The 24,748-nt window shown below is 37.0% G+C and overlaps 1 protein-coding gene across 1 annotated transcript in view; it reads right to left on the reverse strand.

Annotated features, from left to right (window-relative positions):
* Positions 1-9,058: 9,058 nt before the first annotated feature.
* Positions 9,059-24,748, reverse strand: part of aPKC (protein kinase C iota type) — a 271,760-nt gene continuing 256,070 nt past the window's right edge. The window contains 12 exon segments of the mRNA XM_073089071.1: positions 9,059-9,444; positions 10,018-10,099; positions 10,671-10,786; positions 11,156-11,323; positions 11,801-12,013; positions 12,828-13,008; positions 13,657-13,829; positions 13,989-14,213; positions 14,828-14,981; positions 15,610-15,809; positions 16,394-16,479; positions 18,213-18,263. Of these exon segments, the coding sequence (XP_072945172.1) occupies positions 9,331-9,444; positions 10,018-10,099; positions 10,671-10,786; positions 11,156-11,323; positions 11,801-12,013; positions 12,828-13,008; positions 13,657-13,829; positions 13,989-14,213; positions 14,828-14,981; positions 15,610-15,809; positions 16,394-16,479; positions 18,213-18,263 (1,763 nt within the window). The 3' untranslated portion in view covers positions 9,059-9,330.

Below are 24,748 nucleotides of genomic sequence, written 5' to 3' on the forward strand. Positions count from 1 at the left end.
AACGATAATGTCAATGAAAATCATAGTTTGACTTTATTGTTTGTTCACTATTTCAAATTGTCGTATTATCTGGCAGTAAAGAACTTATTTACTACATTATCGATAATCCTATCATTCGATTACTAAAATTACTAAAATTCGATAATTAAAATAATGAGTAAATATTGTATTGAAGTTCTCCGAATTTTAAAATTCTTCGCTGATGCGATGTTTAATTCTTAAACTTAATTGTTTAACTTCATTACTTAATTATGAGTTAAGATACATAATATAATTGCGTATTTTTTGTCAGTATTTAAACAAGATGTAGCCATATTTAGTTGGGCTGTGCAACAGTGATCATAATTAATAGTTTCCTTTTATAACAGACATATTTAATATGTCTTTATTTATAAAAACTAATATTTTAACACAACTAATTACACTGTTAATTACATGTTTTGATTGCACTAGTATTGATTTTTCTAATCTTTAAGTAAATCATTAATTTTCTATGGGTTTAAATAAATATTTTTGTTAAATTCTTTAAGAGGAGATACATTTAAAATTGTGCATTTTCGACTAAGATCTATTTCGAAACATTTCAAACAACTTCGTGTACTGAATCTGGTTGTGTTGGAAATTTTCCCTTTTGGAATACATCTGTTAATATTTTATTTGTACCGATCAGTGTATAACTAAGTGAATCTAAAATGTATAATACATAAGTTTTGATAAATTTACAATTGCACTGTATACTTGAAATATTGTGTTTTGAAACAGAAATGCTGTTTATATATTAATCAATCAATACTAGAAATGACATAATCAATGCATACATTTTTGCCTGTCAGTGATCGAAATTAATCAATTTCTAGTAGCAGAATTGATGTGTTTATAATCAAAGATTGTTTTATTTTCAATTTTACAACCAATAACCGGTTTAAAAAGTCACTGCCGTTTTTAAGAAACGCCAATTATATTTTAAAACTCGAATATTATGACAATCATATACATTATACATTCATTGGAAAAAAGATATTAATGTGTAACAAACATATTGATCTGATTTTTTCAGTATTCTGTAGTATTTCATATAAATTTTATTGTAATCATGTGATTTTTTTGTATGTCGGTTTTTACTCACGAATTAATAAGTAATTTCCTAATTAAATTACGATAACTTTGATCTGACAGTATAATATGTAACATTCCACGAAAAAATGTTATAGCAAATATAATTTAAGACAATTTCGTGTCAGTATTACAATAATTTAATGTTAACAACATGTCATCGAATCTTCAGTATTTAAATAGTATTGTTTTGTTTTTGATTAGATTTAAAATAGATTATTTCAATGGCTATGTAATACGCAGTATTTATGTGGTAAAGCAATTATCAAAAACTATTCGTAGTGAAATATGCAGTTTAAGCAATTATTTTGATGTCAAATTGTAGTGAATAAAAATATGTATGTAGAAAAATACTACCTTAATTGGTACTTATTGTGTGGATGTTACATTCGATATTTTTGTCCGCTTCTATGCAATCTATGCACCTGTGTTGAAATAAATATTTGAACAAAATTGTATGTTTTTTCACTAAGCTTTTATTAGCTTGACTTATACGTATCTATGTAACGGAATATTTGAACTCGATTTTTACCTCCTTTGAACGGTCACTTTCATTAAAAATTTTGAATAATCATTAAGAACCGATGACAATAGACGATTTTAATATTTTTTCCCTTTGTCCTTATCATGATTAACGATTTTCGAGGCGGTGTTTGAGGTAGGTGGCGCCGCGGCTATGTGGTGCGGACTCATAACTAATTAGCCAAGTTTCGATCTACAAAGTTCACCACCGAATCGCTAGGTGCCGTTAATTATGATAAAGTTCATGGAAAAGTTACTATAATTATTACTTTTTGGTTTGATTAGCTATAAAAGTGTAGTTTTTGTTTTTTTTAAACATAATTAATTTGATTTAATGCCCGTATGTTTGTGGTTTATATTATGCAGATCACAACACGATATTAAAATCTACCGATCACGGACGGTCAACGGCAAAAGCCAATTTTGGTATATTTAACAATCATCTTGTTTTGAAACAATTTTTCATTTCTTAGTTTTGACACTAAATAAGTTTAGAGATATTACATGCATGATCATCGATATTGGGCGGCAGTATTATTAGTTAATATTTGGTACACTTGACAATCTCGTGCTTTAGAAACACTTCACCCCCACACAATTTTGACGCAAATTTCTTCATTAGTATTAAATGTCCGATTTTGATCATCTACTTTTGCCGTTGACTGTACCAGGGTAACATAACTTTAGTGGAGGTCATTCTAAAAATATTCATATTATTGTTCATCTCTCTCGCTTGATGAAGGTAGAACTTTTTTTAATTGGTCAATATTACAGACTGTTTACATATAGGTTGGATACAGGTCTGGTCAATATAATTATGTTTAATTTGGCGGGAAATTTCATCGCATCAATATTCGCGGACACGAAAAGTTTATCTGGTTTACCAAGAATTTATCGTAAAACATTTACTTCTGTGATAAAAAATGAGGAAAAGAACATGTACATAAATATTTTTGTTTGTAACCTAGCATAAAAATAAAGCATTTTGAACTTATTGCACTTTATACCCAATAGGGTTTCTGATTTCCCGGCATATTTTTTTTCCCGGTTCACGGGATTTTCCGACCACATTTTACCGGGAATTCCCGGGAACTCGGGAAATTTTCAAAACATTATGAATTCTATGTCTCCAACCTTTCTAACTCTTATTTCTGGGCATTACCCACTTCTTGCAACTGGGGGAGACCTGGACCGTATTATACTACGCTACTCTGCTATACGGATTCGTGGAAAGACGTACAGATTAGTGGCCGAACCATGTCAAATGTTTTATCCATTATTCATATGGCCTCTAACAAGGTTTAACGACTGCTAACCAAGTGCTACAATACCTGAGATCGTCGAATTAACGTGTGATACAAAGCGCAGCAGCGTGCCTAAAATTTATCTATTAGCGGTCATCTATATAGTAGTAGGCCGAGAAGTATAATCGTGTTGTTATCTAAACTTTACGGTGCTAGGCTTTTCTGAGATGCCAGATCAACTGTAAGTACTTCGAGATTTTAATCTTTGTATAAAGAGCCGCCTTTGTGTTAGACCGAGTACATAGTAATAGAGTAACTGTAATCCATCCCGGCAACAGATGCACAGTTACCTCCTGAGGACTAAGCTGGAACGACTTAAATTGTTTGGTTCCCTTACCGCACCCTTCAAACCGGAATAAAGCAGCGTTTAATACTTCCGTCATTAGGTCGAAAAAGGAGTAGGTGTGGCGGTGGTACCGCTGGAGTCAAACCACAGTGGATTTTACCATCTTTACAACCTACGTGATATCTACAATGCCTCACAACGGACGGGTCTTAAAATGAACAAAGGGACAAGGCAAACTCATGCCTACGACTCCATGTCACACCCGTATAGGTTGTTGTTGTGCGAATGGGGTTAGTCGAAGATAGTTTGTTTACGTGCGAAAAAATATGGAGTGCTTTCTTCCCCAAATTGCTCATTGCCAGAATTTGAAAGTATTCGTGCCAGTGATGACTTATGGCGACAAGATAAGATCCTTTCCTGTAGGCTTTTGAAGCCTCAAAGCCGAAAACTCAAAGTCGGGGGGAGCTATGCTCGGAGTTAGGTGTAGCTTAGCCAGCTGAAGTGGCGATGACCAGCCACATCACTCAATAGGACCAACCGATATAAACAATGATAGTCTCGCCCTCCAAAGAGTTTAAAAGTAATAATTAATTCAAAACATATGCTATTAGTAGTGGTTAGAAAGTCTTCCTCTCAATCGAGGGCTCTGAATTTAAAATCCACCGCAGGCGGACGCACAGCGGATCCTAAACAAAGTAATGTAAGTAAGTCTTAACAATGAGTAGTTAAATATCACACGTTTTTCTAGTCAGAGTTGTACTAGGCCTAGGCAGTTTTATGAAGACAATAAAATGGATTATAATAATGAAAGATAAACCAAGCAGCGTGCTTTTTATTTAAAGGGTAAAAGCGGAACCCTATTACTAAACCTCCGTTTTCTGTCCATCTGTCATAAGGCTCTATCCCCTGAACCGTAATAGATAAAAAATGAAAATTTTACACAGTATGTATAATGGTGGCTGCTATAACAATACTTAAAATAAAAAAGTTTAAAATGTAATAAATACAAGGAAGCGCTATTTTTCGATGTCTTTCGCTTCTATCTATTGAATATAATAGGTAGACTGTTAAAATGTTCATAATGCATTCTTCAATGGCTGCAATAATAACTAATACAGCAAATAAAAGAAATAAAAAATTTTGGTGTTACGATACTCTCGGGCTGCGAGTTCGAATTGCACTTGGCCAATTTTATCTACATAATAAGAGGCCTATGTCCAGCAATGTTCCTCAAAAGACTAATGAATGGATGGATAAAATAAGAGAGCATTTAGTGCCTCATTTGCAAATGTATTTCTTACATTGACATTATTCTTAATTTTTTGAACATATTTAATTTCCGTCAGCTTGTAAGCGCTACCATTAAAATACAACAATAATTACAATATAGTTAAAACTTCGGTATTAATTTGTGCTTAAATGACATATTCTTACGCGATAAGGTCTACTATAACATTGTTAATATGTTCTCATTGAGTATTGCATGTTAAAATAATCTTAAATGTTAAAATCTATGAGTAATTTACGATTTTTTAAGATTATTTTGGACCTTTGAAATTAATTCTCATATAAAATTGTTCTTATTATTCGACTGCCAAGGAAGGTTTCGTGTGCATCTTGTATGTTTGTAAATTTCTTTATTACTTTGAATATTAAAACGGCTGGATGGATTTCTACATTTATAGAAAAGTTATATTCGTATTTAAAACCAAGTTTCCTTAGATAGGTAGGTATACGTATTTGTAATAAAAACGAAATCGCGGATTTTTGGCGCCAAATAGTTATAAGTTCCAAGAAAATAACCAAACCTATGAAGTAAGGTATCAAAATAAAGCAAATTTAAAGGGCATTAGTTTAAAGAGTTTAAAATATATTTTTGCTGGTGCGTTTTCGATTTTTTTTCAATATTACCTTGTAAGATGTCGTGATTATTAGCTAAATTAGGATTAGAAAATAAAAGAAACATCTGATTAATCTTCTTTATTTTCAGTTAAGCATAGAATAGTACAGTACCTCAAGTTCTCCAGTCTAATCGACAATACGTCGCAATCACGCCAAGCCGTCACAAGTAACCGTTACGAACTATCTTATTGGTGTTACAATACAAGTATACAGCGGAAATTAAATACGACACCTAAACCAACATACAACTTGTAAAAATGTATATCTATAAACATCTGGTACAATAACATCGGGTGATTCATGCGAATGAAACAAAAAATACTTATAAACTAAAATACAATATTTTGTTCACAATAAGAACACGTGACGCGAACCGATGGGGTCGCATCGTTATACATCTTCGCCTAAAACTAATAATAAATTGTTAAACATCACTTGTCATGCAATTAGTACGATTTATACATTTACAACAAGGTTCTTTGAGGAAGATAATGTGATCGAGCGTAAAGTAACATCTTATAATATTTGTAACATAACAATATAACATTTATACCGTGTGATGTCGATTGACGTTACAACGAGCGCTTGCACGACGCCGCGTCAAGTACAATGGAATGTTAACTTACAATTATAAACTAAAGCGTTAATACTTAATAGTACCAAAATACAAATTAAATACTTCACTTAAAAATAATACAAAAATGTCCTACATACGCAGGATTTACGAATACGGAGACAACAACGCAAGCCGCAAACAATAGTCGAATATAACGCACGTCAACAGCAACACAACACATCGACAGAATCCAAAGGGCAACGACAACACGCATGTATATAATATTAAATTTAATACAATAATTGTCTATCAGACACTTCTTGATTTCATATAATGTGTGTTAAATTATTTTAATCGATCACAAATGTATCAAGAAGTGTAATAGAGTTAAAGACGCATAACATCGCGGAAGATATATATACCGAAAGACCGCGCGTGTAACATCACTATAATTACATTATCGGTGCAAAAATGTCTAATAGATAGTTTCTACGCACTATTTAGAATAGTTTGTGGACACTTGAGCTCCCTCGGCGCTCGCAGTCACTGATTTCTATAATATTATTATTTGTTTCCAATATTATATAAAGTCTTTCTTCTACATTAACAATAATATGTTATATTATAATTCAATAACCGATGTATTTTACGAGTTTTTTTTTTAATTATAATGTACACGACAAGTTTAAATTTGTTTCAGTGCTCAATATATTATTTATAATATTATAATAATTATAAAATTCGTTGGCTACCTAAACAAGTGGTGTTAGCTAGAAGGACAATAGGATCTACAATAGGGAATGGAATATATTTTATACATTTGGGAGGCTCTTAGGCTCTCCCAATATCTTTGCACTGCACAATATCTGCACTTTATAATATAGCATGGAAATGAAGCGTGCCACGTAGCTTGCGGTAAGTTAATATTTTACTTATAATTTATAATTGAATCATATTTATTTTAAAATGTTGGCGTTAAATATGTTCTTATACATTTTATTTTAATTATTACATTATTATTTAGTTAAAAGTAAAATGCTTTTGCTTGTAAATCTTATTTTGAACATGCATTCAATCTTTTGATGTCTGATTTGCACAAGAATTTTTTGTACGCAATTTGGCTATCCATGATATCTTGTGCAAATATAATGTTTGGAGTGAATCGGAAGATGTTGCTTACATATTGTGTCAGCTATGTCTTCAACATCTATACGAATCATACTCATATCTTCAGGACGTATGATCCAAAAAAACTTGTTGCAGTAAACAGACCTTAATCTACGAACACGCAATGCCACGCCGCATTTCATGCTAACGAAATTTAGCCAAGAAACTAGCTTACAACTAGGCGTCTAGGGATCTAATATCGGATTAGGGCTATATTACGCACTTTCGACGTCTTAGTCGATTATTTTCCACTACTTTTAATTCCTTACGTGCTTTTTGAGCAGTTCACCTGTCTCCAATACAAACTACGATACAATTTATTGCTCGAAAACGTTAATCATAGTATTATATAAACGCAATCGAAGCCGCAGAATATGTTATGCAAGATACCTTAATCGATGAGTCTTAATTAATCGATTTTCATAATCGAACATTACTTAAATCGAATATGCTACGGTTGTAAGTTTTCGTGATTTACACCTAAATCTCGTGACCGAATATTTAAAAATTTAAGCGTGTGCGAATATTATTTAACGTAATATAAATTTAAATGTACACGTTGCAACATATTCCGCGGCCGGAGCAACACGATATTCATAAACTTTCTCTTAGAAAGTGACGATACACGCTACAATAATTTCAAAAATATTAAGTCTTACAATAATTCTCGTATAGTACAGGATTATTAAGTCATTTCTTAAGTTTTATTTACAATAGAAGCGTTATTTACCGATACGAAACAGGAGCGTTTCAAGTGATTACAACAAGAATAGTAGAATAGTACAATAATAGGAAAAGGTCGTCTTAAAAGTTGTCTTAAAGGATAGTATGTCTAGACGTGCCAACTTCGACCTTATTCCACATGAAGGTTAAGTATGAAGCACATTTCGACGAGCGTTTATTTGTGTCACATTGTGTCCGTTGCTACCATATTGTCCATTCGTTACCCACCGCGTCAACGTTCGAGCACCAAGCATTTATTTGTCTAAACACTACACAACTCTTATATTCTCCAACACGAGATGCACTGCAATTGTTTAAAACACTTCGATTTCCGCAAGATATATCCACTTAATAAATGCCACTCACCAATCGATATTTTTGTATATTCATTACCGTATCAACCATCCAATCTTCATTTTAACACTTTTACGATACATTATTTTACTACAACAATATATTTGGATACTATTAATATTCATACACGAAGGATATTTAAAACAAACAATAGTGAAGAATATAAGTGATACAATTAAAGCAACATAAATATAAAACGAATTTGTTACTCTTTACGGCCAGACATTTATTATGTCAAACGGATACGGGTAGTTCGAATTCTTTATAATTTAAATTTTAAAATAAGTACTTCCGCTACCAGTTTCTGTTCAACAATTTACGAAACATTTTTTTTTATTCTTTGCTTAATAATTTTTAATCCGAACAACTGGTCATTCGATGGAAAAATGTGTGTCGCATAACAATATAAAAAACAAAACTTTAAAATAATAGATACTGAAAAATAAACACTTATGTTTTAACTCGGAAGATAGAAGACAACAAAGTAACTTTATAATGAACTTAACAATTTTTTAACTTATACAATATATTAAGTACTTAATTAGCTCGTGGTATTTGCATGCAGAATTAATTATACATATAATTGGCATATTCATATAAAATATCTTTAAAATCGATTAAATGCTATTTGGAATCGATCATGATACATAGTATTTGTTACATCAATCATGAAATATTTTAGTGAATATTCAATAAAAACAATACAAATTATTTATGTGCGTGTCAGCCATAGATCGGCTAGTGTTGTTTGATTGGTAGCTAGTGTTGTCTATGATGGATAGTGTTGTGATGTAGCTAATGCTTTGATGTCTATAGTCACTATCGACTATCGCTAGTGGTACATCACTAGTGTAGTCGGTAGTCACTAGATTATTTAGAATAGTTATTCTCTAGTATTTGGAATGTTCACTAGTGTTGTGTAGCTAGTGCATTGAAAGCGTTTTCTTACCAACTAGTGTCATCAACATTTAAAACGCTTTCGTACTAAACGTATTGCCGAGGACTGACTTTGCGCGTGCATTATTCAGTTGTCTGTTTTTCTAATCATATTTTATTTCGTTCACGGATAACCGACAATACGCTGTACGCTATGCGGAGCCTAGTCCCCTACGCGTAGTATTATTAGCTAAAATTCACCCCGCCAACAGTCAGAGGCCGACTATATGTTTAGTTTGAATGCGCACTGTTGTGGATGTGTCTAATGGCGTGTCACTAGTGTTGTAACGTGTCTAGTGGCGTGTCACTAGCGTTGAGACGTATCTAGTGGCGTGCGTCTAGTGCTGCAGATGTCGCTAGTGTCGTGGCTAGTGTCGCAGATGTCGCGAGTGTGTCTAGTGCTGCAGATGTCGCGGGTGTCGCGGCTAGTGTCGCGGGTGTCGCGGGTGCGGCGGGTGCCGCGCGCGTCAGTTGAGCGGCAGACAGAACATGTGCTGCAGCAGCGTGGGCTTGCGCGGCGGCAGCTCCGAGCACACCGAGTCGTAGTCCGACGACGACGACTCACCCCCGTATCCGTAAGCCTGAGGAAATACAATATAATGGTGAAAATAAATCTTATATTGTTATAAAAAAATGGAATGAATGAATGATAGTAGTACAGATGTAATATAATCAGCGCATCCAAATTTTTATATCAATGTGAAAGCTTTTGCCTCGTTCTTAAATGTATTTATTTATATAATATAGGAGTAGGTAGCAGACAAGCATGCAGTGCACCTCATGGTAAGTGGCTACTGCCGCCCATGGACATCTATAATCAACCTCAGATAATATTAGATATTCCTATCTGAGAAATAAGTAATACTAGTAGTGTAGGTAGAATTAGGTATGGCGGTGCTGCCGCCAGAGTCAAACCAAAAATACATTCAGCGTCATCGTAATATACCGTAATGGCGATCAGCGACGTGGTACATATATATTTTCTAAGTGCAAAAAGTGTGTCTAAGCGTGGTGGTATAGCTGCAGAAGGCAATCATGACGTCACGGCGTAACGCGCGTTCCCCACAGACATGTGTGCGTGCGTGTGCACGTACAGTCGCGTGACGTACCTGCGCGTGGTGGTGTGGGTGCAGCAGGCAGGCGTGGCGTCACACGCAGTCCTCGAGCGACATCAGCAGCGGGTTCACGTACTCGAAGCCCTCGAACTCCGACTGGTCGATGTCGGCTATCACCGTGCTGTAACGATACGATCGGAAATTCAAAAATATAATCGTGGTCAATGTGAATATTCGAACTTAACAAAGTAAATGGAAGAGGCTTGTTGAGATATGGCGTATACCTTGCAATGTGAACAGTAATGGTTTGATGCGATATAAGGTAACTAATTTTAATGAAGCTGTAACGTAGTGCATTGAACTAGACCGGGCATATTGTGTGAGTTTGGGTAGGTATCTTTCATCGTTTCGCCACATTTTTCCATACGACATACGGTTTTATTGTGTCCTCCTCCCTCGGCGAACACGATCTCCCTCGTCCTTCCTCCTCCCTAGTAAATTTATCTACGTGTTAATATGACCATGGTTAATTCAAAGATATCTTCTTTCTTTTCCCCTCTCTTAACGAGGATGACAACGTCGACCCTTTCATTCTGTGACAACCTTGCATACGCGTTTGAATAATATCATTTTATCTTCCGTTCCTCCTTTGAGCGGTAGCACCACCAGCTCATCCGTATTGTCCCATATACTCCAACATCAGTTGTAGCTGCTGCAGTTGGGCCCGCGTGGTCCAGCGCCCCCATACTCACTCGACGTCGGGCGTGAGGTGCACGGGCTCGTCGGTGAACTCCGGCGGGAAGTTGGCCAGGTCGCGCTCGCCCTCCAGCCGCGGCTTGAACGGCGGGACCACCTGCTTCTGCTCCAACTGTATATAGAAACAATGTACATTATAATCGACAATATAATGCAATAAATACCGGTATATACCGCGTAAAACGCAGCAGTTTGACGCGACTATATCCAATTTTAAATAGAACAGAGCGAGAGCGGGCAGCGGAGGGTGCCGGGATGGTCCCGCGCTGTCGTCGTCCCGTTAATATCTACACTTGTGACGCGACTCGTTTTTATATTCGGAGCGGACTAGCATTTTGGCGCGGACTCTACACACGTAAAGACATACAAACACGCGTGCGTTTCTCTTCCACACACGTATTAACACACACTCCCATAACACTTTCTTACGATGATCCACAAAAACCACACATATAAAAAATATATACGAAACAATACGCACCGCCTCCCAATCGATGCTCTTGAAGAATGGATGGCTGACGATGTCGAGGAAGCCGGTCTCGCCGCAGCCGAGGCGCTCCGCCGGGCTCTTGTTGAGGAAGCCCTTCAGTACCGAGGCTGCCTTCACGGACAGCGAGCGCGGGATACGGATAGTCTTCTCTAGGATCACCTGGGGGGTGAGGGGGAAAGGTGGTTATTGATGTGGGTGGAACAGAGAAAAGAATGGTTACGAAGTTGAAAGTAAAAAACGGAGATAATATAATTAATATAAATAAAAGTTGTTAAGATGTGCTAAATGTTAAATGACATAGAATGGAATAAATAGTAACTAAAATAGAAAAAAAAAAATCAGAAAACCAAATTTAATCCATCATGATTATTATTAATAAAAGACATGTTATTAGTTTTCCGAACAGTTCTGATCTGCCATTGAGTTCCTTTAATTTATTAATTATTATTTTTTTTTGTCTGTCTTTCGAGAGTATAGTATTTATTCCTAAAATTTAATAACGCATTTAAATAATACTAAGTATACTAAAGTTAACAAAAAGTAAGTAAAATTAAATTGTAAATAATAAATTATACTTTTTAAATAAAGGATACAAAATAAATGATATATTCATAGAATAGAATATTCCAATCATACCTGGAAGAGATAATCCTCAGTGTTCTGATCGGGATTATCGGCCGCTTGAGCGATATCGAAGGGCGATCTGCCTGCGAGCATCTCGTAGGTGAGTACGCCGAGCGCCCACCAGTCCACCGAGAAGCCGTACTCCTCGCCGCGGAGGATCTCCGGCGCTATGTAGTTGGGCGTGCCGCAGAACGTTGACGTTGTGTCGCCGGGACGAACACCCTCCTGGAAAGTGAAGAAAATGCATGTAGTTAATATGGATTCGTTATTATTAACAGTGACAGCCAGTGGTTAAGAAACTCGACTCCTTGATCGAGAGGTCCAAAGTTCAAACCCCAGGCACGCATCTCTGATTTTAAAGTCTATCTCTACCTTGGAAAAAAAGTTTTAAGCAAGTGACTTTTAAGCAAATGATAATAATTAATTTCTAATACGCACATAATTAAAACCTGATTTATTTTATTCTCTCCGAGGGAGATCTCCGCCGCGTGGAACCTGCGGTGATAGGGGAGATACGGACGGCACATACCTTGCACATGCCGTAGTCGGTGAGCTTGATGTGCCCCTCGTGGTCCAGCAGCACGTTGTCCAGCTTCAGGTCGCGGTAGATGACGCCGCGCTCGTGCAGGAAGTGGAGAGCGAGGGAGATCTCCGCCGCGTGGAACCTGCGGTGATAGGGGAGATACGGACGGCACATACCTTGCACATGCCGTAGTCGGTGAGCTTGATGTGCCCCTCGTGGTCCAGCAGCACGTTGTCCAGCTTCAGGTCGCGGTAGATGACGCCGCGCTCGTGCAGGAAGTGGAGAGCGAGGGAGATCTCCGCCGCGTGGAACCTGCGGTGATAGGGGAGATACGGACGGCACATACCTTGCACATGCCGTAGTCGGTGAGCTTGATGTGCCCCTCGTGGTCCAGCAGCACGTTGTCCAGCTTCAGGTCGCGGTAGATGACGCCGCGCTCGTGCAGGAAGTGGAGAGCGAGGGAGATCTCCGCCGCGTGGAACCTGCGGTGATAGGGGAGATACGGACGGCACATACCTTGCACATGCCGTAGTCGGTGAGCTTGATGTGCCCCTCGTGGTCCAGCAGCACGTTGTCCAGCTTCAGGTCGCGGTAGATGACGCCGCGCTCGTGCAGGAAGTGGAGAGCGAGGGAGATCTCCGCGGCGTAGAACCGCGCGTGCTCCTCCGGCAAGCGACGCTGCCGTTGCATGTGGAACCTGCAGAGATAATAGTGGAATTAGGTGGTTACGGTTGGCATTGCTCGTAAGTGAAATGAACTGGGTTCCACATGACAACTTAAGAGGCAAAGATCGTAAGGAAAATGTACGCCCGTCCTTAAAAATACTCAATCTATCCAACTTTGTCAACCAAAGATCGTTTGCTAAGTTCTGCAATCTATCCAACTTTGACAACCAAAGATCGTTTGCTAAGTACTGCCTATTAGAAATGTCAAATTTTGATAGAGTAGAGTAAAATTGAATAGATCGATTATTGAAAAGGTCGTTACTTAGACGGACAAAATGTTATTATTAAAATGAAAATCTTTCTCAATTATTACATTTGTATGCCCCTTCCATTACAATATAATATATTAGAAAGAAATATATTTCAAATAACTTTTCATTTATCCAAATATTTTTAATTAAAACTGACGTCACATACCAATACTCTTCCTCTACTAAAACGTAATTTCATATTTCGACTAAGTATTACAACCATCCCCATCCACCCACTAAAATGACCGAATCATGCCATGTTGCCCCCACCATCATCTCTAACGCATGACATAACTAATCAATGTTCCACCCTTATCCACATAACGCCATATCGCGTCAGAAACTCTCCCATCTTAACTCGACACTCACATGAGATCACGCCCCCTAACGAACTCGATGACGAAGAACAGCCGACTGGGCGTCTGGAAGCACGAGTGCAGCCCGACGAGGAACGGGTGGTTGGAGGCGGTCTCGAACACGTGCTTCTCCGTTTGCACCCAGTCGATGTCCTCGTCGTCAGTCACCAGCGCCTTCTTCATCACCTTTATCTCGTACACCCGCTTCTTGTAGCTCACATATAACAATCCCCATATCGCCTTTAAGCATCCCCGCCCTTCCACTTCTAACCTAACCTAACCGAACCTTACCTCTATAACACAATGTCACGCTAGAAACCACAATTTCCTAACTTAACTCGACACTCACATGAGATCCCCGCCCCTAACGAACTCGATGACGAAGAACAGCCGACTGGGCGTCTGGAAGCACGAGTGCAGCCCGACCAGGAACGGGTGGTTGGAGGCGGTCTCGAACACGTGCTTCTCCGTTTGCACCCAGTCGATGTCCTCGTCGTCAGTCACCAGCGCCTTCTTGATCACCTTCATCGCGTACACGCGCTTCGTCCGCTTCAACTCCACCATCAGCACCTGAATAATATGTTTAAAGGTGGTTGAGCCTTTTGTGGTTCAACTTCGCGGCACGGCCGCCACACATATTTCTGTCAAATAACAGTGTTAAACGCTCTAAAAATAAAAATAAACTTCAGCAATGCGTGAACTGTTTCCATAAAACAATAAATTTTATTGCGTAAGTAATTGAAATGCAAATTTTATGTTAAAATTTTAACGCATAACATGAATTCATGTCTTTGTTATAAGCGCTATCGAGAAGAATCGACACGCCATACTTGTAATAATTTCCATCAATTTAAACCTCAGGTGAGGTTTAGATTAACGCGACTTAAACTTACAATGTTAATTTTGGAATAAGGCGTGAATAGAATCCAGAAGGGTAAGGCATAACGAGAAATTCTCAAATTATTTACAATGTCCATTCTGATTAAAAATAAAGCTCTATCATAGAATTTGTAAAAAATGTATTGTATCTATCCGGAGATCCGGAAAAGAAAACGCCCTGGTAAACGTACAAAGGGGGATATAAAAATAAAATTTGTAATCTTACTGTAGATACTTATGGCATGGCATGACACTGCATGTACTAGTGTAGATAAGGTTAGCTTAGGTTAGGTGACGTCACAAACCTTAGCGTAGGAGCCGCGGCCAATGACCCTGATGAGCTCGAAGTCCTCGAGCGAGTACTGGCGCTGCGAGCCCGGCTCCAGGTCCTCGTTGCGCACGGCCGCGGGCGGCGCCGGCGGAGTCTCCGGTAGTGGCGGCTCGGGCTCCGCTCGGGACCTGGGGAGAAAATCAAGTGGTAAAATATTTGATGATGGTTGAAGGAATATGGTTCAACCGGAGAAGAACTACATCAATATTATCCCAAAAGTGAGAACAGCTCTCCTCTCAGAATGAAAAGACCTCAGACGTTGGCCAAGTACGGATTGGTAGAAATGTTTTGAAATTTATTTTTAAAGATATTTTATGTATGTAGATTTCTACACGAAATGGTCCTTGACTCTTAAATGATAATAATAATGAATATCTTATTCGCACATAACTTTAAAAAATCCAAGCTGCGTGGCTGGGAACTGAATCCACTGTTTTTTTGTAACAACATCTCACCTATATTTTTCCGTCTAATAACAGCAGTGTTAAGAACTGATGTGTTATTTTTGAAGAGTAAGATAAGAATGACTCGAAGCGTTAAAACGTAATCCTTATGGATAATAATTAATAACTACAAAAATGTAAATACTTACTAATTGAGTTTTTCATATACTATTAACGAGACTAGACACTAAGATAAATTGAAAAGATCTGGGAAAAATATCTGTAGATCTTTTTGCAATTTCGAACATTTCGGAAAAAGCTGGTTCCTCTTTTTTATCATTATCAATATTTATTTATTTACTGATCAACTCACCTGACCGAAGGCGCTCGACCAAGAGTGCTCTCGCCATTGGCATCGTCCTTGAACTCGACGGGGTCAACGTGCTCGTTGGAGCAGGGCTTCTGCACGAGCTTGTGGCACTTCTTGTGCACGAGCAACTTGCACTGGATGCACTTGAAGCCCTGCCGCCCGAGGCCCCAGATCCGGTCCTGGCAGAAGGCACAGAAGGCGCGCTGGAAGGCATATAACAGAAATGTTAGTCGAGAATAAGATTGAACTATGTTTGTGTCACGAAACAATTAAAGTTTGATTTACTAAATGAATGCTAAAAAAAGTAAAATAACTTATTTATAAAATGGCGTATTAATATTCTTTTATCAATTTCCTATAGTACGTATATTCGAAGGAAAACGCGTTAAAATATAAGTAATGAATGAAAGAAATAAGTAAATAAAGAAGAAAGACATCTATAAGCTACACTAAAGTAAATAGTGTATCAGTGCATCAGTTCATTTCTGCTATTTCGTTCCTATTTTACCCTGTTGTTAGAATACGGTTTAAGTAAATTCAAACCTGAATTTTACTCTTAATTTTAGCCACGTTCAGAGAAACAACTACTAATGTATATGGCTAATTAACTTGTAAAATAACAGGAAAATAGCCTTAATAATAAACATATAACGACACCATTCAAAGCAGTAACGGATGTACATTTCGTCCTGGAAACCTTAAGTTGTAATGACTGAAAATGGTTGTAAACGTATGATATTAAGCGAAAATAGTGTTGTGTGATATACCTAAAGTAGAATGTACTCACTCTATTAAACCGTTTTGCTTGGAAAATGTGACCATTAACGCGGTAGAGCTTCCGCCACCGGCGCGCACCGCGCCTGTATATGCTTCCTGCGAAATAGAGACCCGTTAATGCCAAAGTGTAGTGTGTGGCAACGTTGGGCTAATGCCTAGTACCTACATAGTTACTGGATCACCAGTAGCGATCACGCTATTAAGCAGAGTGGTAACATTAAATAGAATCTTTTCCGGTGTATCCACTGCTGAGTCGAATATTTGAAAGGTTATGCAGAAATGTGTATATTATATCGATCACAATTCAAGGATTCGAAAGTATTTTTGTGATTTAAGATTTCGGCATCCTTTATTTCATGGAACATGTCAAACACAACATACAGAAAAATATAGCTTTCTATAGAAAAAATAATTGTCAGTTTTTACGACTTATATTTTATTTATAATAACTGTGTTGAAAAGTATTTTATTTAATCTCTGTACAGTTTACAAAGTAGTTTACAAAAAAATAAAAGTAAAAATAAAACCATCACACATTCTCTAATTCCACTTGAAACAATCAAATCGTTTGAATAGTTTGTAATAACACTAAATTACAGCTCGATTGCCACCGGAGGCATATCCAAAACAAAACACAATTATAATAGTCATTTTATTTCGATTACTGGTCGATTGTGAACCAACTCCGATTATATTTCGATTATTTGGTAACTTACCAACTTGACTGCTATTATTCAACTTTTTATTTGACTTGTAACTATTTAATTGTTATCAAGAAGTCGGTTAAAAATTGTTAATGATTATTTTTTTTGTAATGATGGGTTGATGGTATTTATAGTTGTTCACATGTGCACATATAATTTACGTGCCTACGTGTAAACAATACATATATTCGTTCCAAGTAAATACCTACACAAGCAAGAGAGAACACTTTTAATACAAAATTCTTTTTACTCGAGAAATGATTTGAACTCTCGAAAAAGATCAGATCACAACAGCACGTGCTTTTATAAGTTAACTTTAATACTTTCATGTGATCTAAATACACACTATAACACAGCAGGGTTAAAACCTCCCTCAATGAAAGTATCCCTTACGCTTAGCAAACATAATAAAACGCTTCACCCATACACGTTTTAAGTCAGACAGCATTTATAAATATCAATTATAGCACACATCATTAATAACACTATTATAAGAATATAGCACTTTTAAAAAGATTCACATTTATTCATTCACACATTCTACTTAACCTTACTTCAAAACCTTATCTGTCCTGACATACTTTCAAATATTTCGACCACATCACGGTATCATACAAGTTATTCACCTGATAAATATTTTGCTATTTGTAAGGAACAAGACATTTGATATCGAACGCATGGTATCGACTGACTTATGTGTTTAGTTATCAACGATATCTTATCGTCGTACCGCGAATTCGGTGTTACTGAGCTATTCCTGTAAATTGTAATCGTTTATATGGAATATCGCCACTCCCCACTGTTCCCGTCGGTGGAGGGATAGGATACATTTGAGAAGCACAAAAGCTTGCAGTTCACCTGATGGTAAGTGGCCACTGCTGCCCACGGACGTGTATAACCAACTCCAAATAGAACGTGTTCTATCTACAGCCGATGATGCGTGACTCCTGAGGACTAGGATTGTCCCCTTCTATATAAGTCAGCTGGCACAGTCAACCACCACAAGTATTGCATGCTCTTCGTTACTTCCATTCCATAACAAAAACCCACACAAATACATCAGTAAAACAATTAGAAGAAAAACATTCCGAAAACCGAAAAACGAAAATAGAAAAATCCACTCACGGTCCTCCCCGGCGCATGGCATTCCCGGCGCGGCGGGAACATTCGGGAACACTGGAACAACGGAATAATAACATTAGTACAGGAAAAGGGGTGGAAACACACACGAACAAAACAAACTTCCAATTTTTTGCTGTATTTTTCGGATTCTTTGTTGAAAGTGAGCTGTTCAGAACGAGTTTAGGGTTGCAACGGATAGAGATAAATTGGCTATGCTCTCAGATCAAAAAACGAAGGACGACGCATCGGAAAATTGCTGTTCATCGGAGCGCAACTTGCGCTTGTGTGTGACTGAGCGTCATGTTAGATTTCGCTTGGTTTACATGAACTTAATACCGTATGGTACAATTTTCGATTAATTCGAAGTTTTTTGCAAAAAAATATAAAAATTAAAAAAAATATTTTTATTATAATGGAATAACATTTCGTTTCGTTATTAACATACATGTATGAGGGAACTCTCTATCACTGCTTAATTATTTAAATATTTAGAAATCAGTATTTCTTGTAGTTTAGCACATATGGGTAGCAAGCGAGCATACTGTCCACTAGATGACAAATAGTTACTGTTGCCCAGGAATATCTATAATCAACTCCAGAGAGGTTTACATTCCTACCTGACGTCCGTTACCTTTGACGAGCCTTAGAGGCGTTGTTACCTCTGAGGACTAAATTGGAATGCCTCAGAAAACTATGTCTACCGTACTACACAGGTAAACACACAAGAAATGCTCGAAACTCAGCCGAGATTACAGTCATCTTACTCATAGTCATGGATACGGCGGACGTCATTTGATACCGTTGAAAGACCAGCATCGGATCGCGTCAACGTACGATTTAATTAGATCCGCGATCATAACCGCAGAAAGATTGGATTCCTACCCGATGACGGCCACAGAGGTGTTGTTACACCTGAGGACTAAGTTGGAATGCCTGGGATAAGTATGTCTCCTTTACCACACATTTAAATTAATTTCATCCGAGTAAAAAATGTCAAAACTTCGGTCGAAGCTATGGATTTCTTGCCCTTACAGTCACGGATACTTCGGTCGTCAATTACACCGACACCGTTGAAAGACCAGCATCGGATCGTGTGAACGTACGACTTAATTAGATCCGGGATCGTTGCGGGGGATCGCTACACGAGAAATGCATCCGGGATTGTGCGGTGCCAGTGCAATTTGCGGCTTCACGATAGTTCCCGTTCGGGAACTGGGGAATACGTGGAGCGTTTAATAGAGTCGAGACGCGTTGGTTAATCTATTGAAATCTTTCGGATATACAAACTATTCCTTGATTTAACGTTGAAGGAGAACACCGCAAATAAATTTACATGTACAAAAGTCTACAAAGCAAAATAAAAGTTTAAAAGGTGTGTGTAAAGTCTACCAATCCGTGAAATCCAATTCAGTCTTATAACAGCAGTTTTAAACATTGCAAGGGTGGAATGGTGTGTTAAAGTCAGCTACAATCTGAATAAGTTTTCAAATAAAACTATACGGTTCTATATGGGATTGATTAAGGAATCGAAGAATTACTACAGCCAACCCACGAATCGTTCTACGATCTTCTCTTATCTGATATTATATGAGTTATTATATTAGATATTATATTAGTTGATATTGAGTTTTATTTAGATATCGCAATCTCTCAACCGTATTATATTACTGTGCACTAGATCAACCCATTACTCTAAACGAGATGAAGGCGATCGTATCACAGATCTCCGCATCCTATTTAGTTAAACGCGAGAGTTTACTGAACGTTGCGAATCCGACAGCTACTCGATAGGGATGCAAGTAATTAAAATTATCGATATTTGTATTGAGGTCTCGAAAATAAAATCGATCATATCACATTAAATAATATAAATTTCACGCGATAAAGATAGTACAAGTATCTGGTCCTTTTCGCCGACTCGCAGACCTATTACTGTACAAAATACATATATGTAACAATTTGTTATCAAATTTTTTTTCGATATAATAATATCGCATCTGCAAAAGTTCTTTATCGATATAACATCGATATTAAGGGTGCGATATTATCGAAGTTTCAACCCTATTTATCATGTGCGGAACCTATCGAGGAATCAAATCACAGATTTCCGTTTGAACTCGAGTGGCATCTATTATGTCATCTCCTTGGTTTGGTTAGGACTCTTTAAACCAGAGCAATACGTATAGAGGGTAAACAAATTGTGAGTTAAAAAAAATTGGTAAATTATCATCCGGAACCTTTGATATATACGAGTAGTTATCAAGTTAAAGAGTCCATTCGAGATTGTCAGGAAGCATTTAAAAAAAATCTCTCAACTTGCCGACACAAAACTAATTCGAGTAACAGTTGCGAACGACAGCAACAAAAAAGTTGAGAACCGGGCAATCCGTTTAATGCATTTGCGACGATACAAAAAGTGGGAAAACTCCCCAAGTTCCGCAAAGCTGACGTATTGGGGATAAATAATGGTAGGGATAACGGGATGACGAAAGAGAAGTGAAAAGAAAGAATGAAAGTTGTGCAGTTTTATTGAGTAACGTAAAGCACTACGTGAGAATGAGATAAACTGTAAATCCGTCATTGAACAATGAAGAGAATCGGCGTAGATTTATCGTCGTAATTTTTAATATAAGCAAAGACTATATACACATATACTCGTACGAGTACATAAATATGCCACTATGCACATACTTCCGGGGATTGTTGCAAAATTCTATCACCCGTTATTTGAAATTATCAATCTATCCAATGTTTTGCCTACCAAACATCGAAATTTGTAAATAAATTCTAGTAGATAAAAATTGAAATACCACATGCAGAATTGTACAACACACGTAGGCAAAAATTGTAATAAAATTTTGACAGTTTGTAATAGGCACAAATAGCAAAATTTCGACAGCCCCATGCATTCTTACATTAAACCAAGTTCAATTCCATTATAACAAAGTAGGTAAACATTTCTGTACCCTTACCATGAGATTTCAAAACATCCCACAATTTTATGTTACGTTCATTCAATCCATTATTCTGTTCAGTTTGCTTAGTAGACTGAGTAAACGTAACAATAAGTAAGTGCTCAAGTCTTTTTGTCTACCTCACATGCTCGCAAAAAAGAGAGACAAAACATAAAGCGCCATTTGTCAATTTAGACATTTAATGTTATGTTACCGACACTATAGTTCTGATACAATCCGCTAGGGGCGCTGATTGGAATTTGTATGGGCAAATACGTAAACAAATACCAAAACAGTCATATTTGTCAAAACGTTAAAACTCATGGTAAGGGTACTGGTCGCGTTTCGCGCAAACTTATCTTTAAATATGGCCGAGCACCTTTTTTTTATCAGCAGCAATCAGATCTCCCCGGGATGTTTCAAGTATTTTCCCATTTCACGGAAATTTAATTAATTGCAGGAGTATTTATTCAGACTTAATTAAGGCCGGTACCTGAGACTGCCTGCTTTCTCGACGAACAGAAGAAAATAAATAATTACGTAGCGTCCTTTTGACGATGCCAAGTGCTTGCATCCATGGTAACTATTCATCTACCATTAAAAATTTATTTAAGTCTAGTCTAAAAGATTTTAACCCTGTTTTATGCTTGACTAGTCTTTTGCGTTCCGTTTTATTTTTCGATATAAAAGGTTCAGATGTTAATTAAAAATCAAAATGTTTTTTCTAAGTAGATTCAACGTCAGCAATCTACTACCACTTCGCAAGGTGTTTCGTTTGGAGAAGAGACGGCGAAAAGAATTCCATAACATACAGCATTAAAAATATATAATATATACAATACATATAATATATACAATGTTACCTTACGAATGCCTTACGGTGATAAAGCATGTGGAGCTGGGGCTACTATGGACCACACAATTTTATCAGTCATGTAGTCACCGTGTTGTCTTACACAGCATTTGTGATTAATTAACGGACTTAAATTCCATTTCAAAATCTTACATTTTAACTATTTGTGTTGCTAATGAAACTGCAATAATACCGATAAAGACTCGCTCGGTTCCCGGTCAAGTTGAGCCAAGTCGTCAGGTCAAACGTTTGTACAGTTCACAAACGTTTGTAGAATTCACAAATGTTTGCTTTAGACTTGATGCAGCTCGAATCACACGTACGTGGATCGTTTGAGTGTGAATCCACTTAACAATTATTCAATTTGTGAGCTTGTTTATCTACTTGTTTGTCTATTGTTAACATCAATGTTAGTTAGTTTGAAACATTTTACTGTTGTTGTTGTTAAAATAGTTATTGTTATTAAATTGAAAAGGACTACGATTCCGGTCGAAATAAACACATAAATCCAGTCATTACATTACAATACAAATTAGTAAATGATCCGTTATTAATTAGATATTAAATTCTCAATACAGTTAATTCAGAAAATGCTTAAATTCCCGAAATTGTAAATTCTATTATACCTGTTCTAGAAACGGCTTCGCCAGTAATCTACAGAATGGGCTAATTCGATCAATACTCTATTTCCGAGTCGGCAATTTTTACAAATGCCAAATCGTCGAATGGCCAATTATTCCACTGATTTTTTGCTCGTTTCTTCCGGTATATAGGCCATGTCGGTTTCCAAGAACTGAACATATTTACATTAATTACCTTATAGCAACAGATTTAAGCTACTGACTTCACGTAAAGTTTTTAAGCTGATTTAGTTTTATAATAGTTGTTATATCTTTAGTTGACATAATGGTAACGAATATGAGTTTATGAGAAGGCCGCTTTTAATTATATTTTATTGCGAAGGAATGGATAGAGTAAATAATAATTGTCCAGTTTTAAAATGGAGTGGAAACGAGAGCGTCTCCTTAGGGGTTCAAAAATTGTCTGACTCATTCGATTTCAACCGTCGTTTAGGGGTAGCCCTTAAAATGCAAAAACAACCTTTCTATACACCAGCTGCCCCATTTTCCTGAAGATCGGCTGGCGACACCCAGGATCACATAAGATATAGGATAAATTCATATTATTTAGAAAAGTCTATTTTATAAGTATACACTTTTACCACAGTTGAACAAAATACCTTGATTCGAAATTGCACCGACTTCGCAATAAAGAAAAACTGCAGTTCGACAAAGAGCAAAGACAACGGGGAGTTGGATTTAATAAAAACTATTTGCTCCAACTGTTTTGTTACTTTTTATTAAAAATCTTTAGACTGCGCTTTTATTTACTAAGGTGATGAAAAAGATTTCGTTAAAGTTAGTTAGTTTCGTTAAAAAACCTTTTTTATTTTTATAAGTCACGTGCATTAATTTCGTATATAAGTCGCATATGCCACGTAGAAAGCGCAATTATTTTTTTCAGTTTATGTACCCAAAGTCACACGTGCTAGAAACATGTATCGACACTCCATATGTTAAAAACCATCAATCCGCGTCCAAGAAACAGACATATGTACTCGAAAAACGTAACTTCAATTGGATCAAAAACATATTTCGATACGATTTTATAGATATCATCAGTATATTGTACTATGTGTACAATAGTTAATGTGGTCCTCCACACAGCTCCACACAGAGGGCGTCCTGAGAATGACCGTGGGGTTCTAGCGTGTAAGAATCCCCACCGAAACGACAGAGAAACCCATACCAAGCTTCTTCGCGTAAAAAAGTTGCAACTATTTTTTACAGAATCCGAGCTTCATCATCATCATCATCAACCCATTACTGTCCCACTGCTGGGCACGGGTCTCCTCTCAGAATGAGAAGGATTAAGCCATAGTCCACCGCGCTGGCCAAGTGCGTATTGGTAGACTTCACATACCTTTTGAGATGTTTTTTATAAATCTCTCAGGTATGCAGGTTTCCTCACGATGTTTTCTTTCACCATTTTTGGAAGTGATAATTAATTTCTAATACGCACATAATTTCGAAAAATCAAAGGCGTGCTTGGAATTTGAACCTCGGACCCTTCGATCGAGAGGCCGAGTTTCTTAACCACTGGGCTATCACTGCACTTGAACAGAATCTGAGCTTGAATAATTTATTTCCAAACATTCGCTTCCGATAATTCCACAGAATATTTCCTTTACTTCTCACAAAACAGTTGTTAGCGCTATTCAAAATTCGCCTGTTGTGGGTAATATTCCTTTGATATCGTTCGCCTCTCTGCCTCAAGATAACCGTTAGTCTCTGAGTTTCCTGAAATTGCGGCCATAAGACGGCCACTCCTAATGAACATTCCCCGAGGCTGAATATTCAAATTCGCGTTCATTACTCCAAATTCGCGTTTTGTTATAAATATTTACCCTTTTGAACTTTTCTTTTATGGTAATGCTAAGTGCTTAAATTTACATTTACTCAAACGAGCTAAAGTATAAAGTTACGGAGACATATTTTAATGCATACAAATATTGCAAAAGAACTATCATTTCATAAACATAATATATATTTCATCATGTGCCTGGTAGTAATATAGGAAACACGCTTTTGAAGTGAAACTTCCTTAAGAAAGTAAATTAGAGTAAAATTCTAGGGCCGAATAAGTGTATCGTTTCAATTTATAAGGTTTTA

Source organism: Epargyreus clarus, unplaced genomic scaffold (assembly GCF_041222505.1).
Source record: "Epargyreus clarus isolate Ecla_fem2 unplaced genomic scaffold, WU_Ecla_fem_2.2 ptg000027l, whole genome shotgun sequence".
NCBI classification, from domain to species: domain Eukaryota; kingdom Metazoa; phylum Arthropoda; class Insecta; order Lepidoptera; family Hesperiidae; genus Epargyreus; species Epargyreus clarus.